The sequence below is a fragment of the Myotis brandtii genome, unplaced genomic scaffold, assembly GCF_000412655.1.
Source record: "Myotis brandtii unplaced genomic scaffold, ASM41265v1 scaffold3, whole genome shotgun sequence".
Taxonomy (NCBI): domain Eukaryota; kingdom Metazoa; phylum Chordata; class Mammalia; order Chiroptera; family Vespertilionidae; genus Myotis; species Myotis brandtii.
This window is the reverse complement of record NW_005361457.1, coordinates 811,577-814,724: the sequence shown is the minus strand read 5'-3', so window position 1 is coordinate 814,724 and position 3,148 is coordinate 811,577. Positions and strand designations below refer to the sequence as shown.

General features: G+C 37.6%; 1 protein-coding gene across 3 annotated transcripts in view; it reads right to left on the bottom strand.

The window, feature by feature from the left end:
• The window catches only part of POT1 (protection of telomeres 1), a 75,143-nt gene that overhangs the window by 16,122 nt on the left and 55,873 nt on the right, over window positions 1-3,148 (bottom strand). For all 3 annotated transcript variants that reach the window (XM_005869583.2, XM_014542358.1, XM_014542359.1), the window contains one exon: window positions 1,614-1,749. In XM_005869583.2, the coding sequence (XP_005869645.1) occupies window positions 1,614-1,749 (136 nt within the window). The remainder of the gene's footprint in view (window positions 1-1,613; window positions 1,750-3,148) is intronic.

Genomic DNA, 3,148 nt, shown 5'->3' with positions numbered 1-3,148 from the left:
GGGCAACCCAAGCCTCCTGCTCGCTCCAGCTCCGTGGCCGCCGCCATCTTAGTTGGGTTAATTTGCATACTCCCTCTGATGGGCTTGTGGGCGTGGCTTGAGCGTAGCAGAGGGATGGTTAATTTGCATGTTTCTCTTTTATTTTATATAGGATTCTAGTAAGTGAAGGATATTCCAAAGCTTAATAACTAATATTGTTTTTTCTGGTTCAAGACTGGCCAAAGTGATTGATATTAGGAAGTATATTGGAAGAGAGGAAGAGGAGAGAAAGTGCAAGCAAATGAGGATGGGCATGTAAAAAAGAGAAGGCCCATGTTAGTGACTTATTAAAAAGAAACAAACAGCCCTAGCTGGTTTGGCTCAGTGAATAGAGCGTCGACCCAGGTTCGATTCTGGTCAAGGGCACATGCCCAAGTTTCGGGCTTGATCCCCAGTAGGGGACATGCAGGAGGCAGCCAATCAATGATTCTCTCTCATCGATGATGTTTCTATCTCTCCCTTTCCCTTCCTCTCTGAAATCAATACAAATATATTTATAAAAAAAAGAAACTAAATTTGACAAACTTTATTTATTATTATTTTTTAAATCCTTACCCAAGGACATGCTTAGAAAGTGGGAGAAAGAGGAAGAGAGAGAGAGAGAGGAAAAGAGGGAAAGGGAGAAACATCAATGTGAGAGAGAAACATCAATCTGCTGCCTTCTGCATGTGCCCCGGCAACCTTTTGGTGGTGCACAGAACAACGCTCAACCAGCCACTCTGGCCGGCAATAAAGTTTTAGTTTTGAACTAAATGCTGGGTAAATCTTGATGAGCTTGACTCTGAAGTCATGAGTTCAATGAGAGATATAATTAAAAACACAGGGCACATCAGAGTAAAAATAGCTACAACCCAGGGCTTTAACTCAGTGGCACACTAGTTCCACTTTTACCTGAAGTTTGATATTTTGTATATGGAACAGAACCCAGGGCAATCTCCACATGCCTATCAATGACTTCAACAGTCACAATCATAGTGATAACGTGATTGCAGGATGCAGTTTTCAGCTGAAATCAAGGTTTTCATATTATACCAATGAACAACGGCTACAAATATAGGAGCATGCAAGGGGGAGGGCTGGTATAGGATGTATTCTATAATTCAAGGTTTCTCAAAGCAGAGCACTTCAAGATGATTGTTTCATGAAGTGAAGGAAAGGAGATGTTATCCCCACTACTTCGTTCAAAAGGTAAAAATCTATTTCTAGTTCCTAATGTACTCTGATATGTTCCAATTACTCAGTGGCAACTAATCTGTAACTTTGTGCCACAGAAATTCTGGAATTCAATCACTTGACATTGACGAGGCTGCAGCTCTGAACCTTTCTCTGTAAGTAGTTAAATCCTTGTGAAAGCAAACAAATGGTAATTACTCTCTGGGTAGCTATATATCTAGCACATTGTAGGCACTCAATATATATGCTATCAAAACAGTAAATATATATGAAAAATCTAGTACATATAAATTGGTACTCAATAAGTATCCACTGACTATACAGAAACAAGTGGGTAAAATAATAACAGTAAAAATTACTCTTATTTTTAATTTATAAAGTTCCCAGAACTAAAAACATACCCGTAGTGATGTATTTTTCCTTGGATAAGGAATGGTACTGAAAGGTCAAGCAGTTCCAGGTCTTCATGGCCAGATTTCACAGGGATTACACTATGAAACTTGTCTGCGAGTTTGTAGATTTCACTTAGTGTACCTCCTATTAAGAGAATTAAAAAACCCTTCAAGTAGTACAAATATAATGTAGGCAAAATGTAAGGTATAATAAAAGAGGAAAAGACAAAGCCATGAATTTAGAGATTTAATACTTTTATACATTCATTCTGAAAAACGATTTGTAAACAGGTTCCTGCACAGAAACCACTGAACAGAAAATGCTGAGACTTGAGCAAAATACAAGGCTTGTGAAATTTTAATCATCTTCTTAAATGTATACAAGTTGATCCTTATGCCAGGAACACTTGGTTTCAAAGAATCAAAAGAATAAATTTAAAAGCCAAAGTACACAGGATTCTCATTATTAAATTTTCTATTACTACTAATGTCTAGGCAAGTTCAATCCTGAGTTTGAGATAACTCTTTTAACTTTCAGGTCAACGTTAAGTAAAGATGCATAGTCCATGTAATATGAATTCATGTGCTATTATAGTGTTGGTTCATTTTTCCTGGAAAACCATCTCAATTACCTCAATTCTATGACAGGGTGAGCATTAAAACCATCACGCTGGCTGAGAAGAAACAGTACGCCCAATGGTGCACCATTATTACAAGGCAGTATTTTCAGGGGAAAACTCACACCTCTTGGTACTTTTTCTGGTGTACTTTTTACTTAGATTGATAATTGTTCCTCTTTAGGGAAAAAGAATATGATTTATAAAAATACTTTGGTGTATTTTCTAAAATCTGTATAAAATTTGGAACATAAAAATTCAGTTGTGATGGGAAGCATTTCTGGCATAGCCGACGAAGGATGTCCAAAAATACACTTCTCCATAAAGACAAAATGAACACTGGCAAAACTGTCAAATGCAATTCTTCCAGAGCTCTAGAAATTAATGCAAGGCTCGCAACAATGCAAGGATAAATTTTCCCCCTATCCCTCTGTCTGCAGCTCTGTGGGAGCTGGAAACCACAGCTCTGCCAGGTCACAATGCAGTTAGGTCCTAGCCTCGGGTTAGGCAGGGTTACAATACTCAGAAACACAATAAAATAAAAACATTATATTTTGATGAAACCCTTTCATACTTTAAAGTGCTTTCAACATACACTTTAAATCTTTGTAAGGTAAAGTGTTATTGCTTTGAATTACTTATTTATTTAATAAATATTTACTGAGAGCCAGTTATGTGCCAGGCATTCTATGCCAGGTGCTAAAGGTACATAGATTAAAATAAACATGTATCCTGTCCTTAGGGAGCTTACATTCTAATAAGAAAAAACTTCTATGAACAGACAGATAAAACACAAAAATAATACAAGAAGAAAAGTGCTCTACTGGAAATACAAGCAGTATGTTATAAAAACCACTCAAATCTGTCTGGTCAATCAGAAATTTGTGCACTGGGGGGGGGGGGGGGGGATCCCCCCCCCCGGCCTGG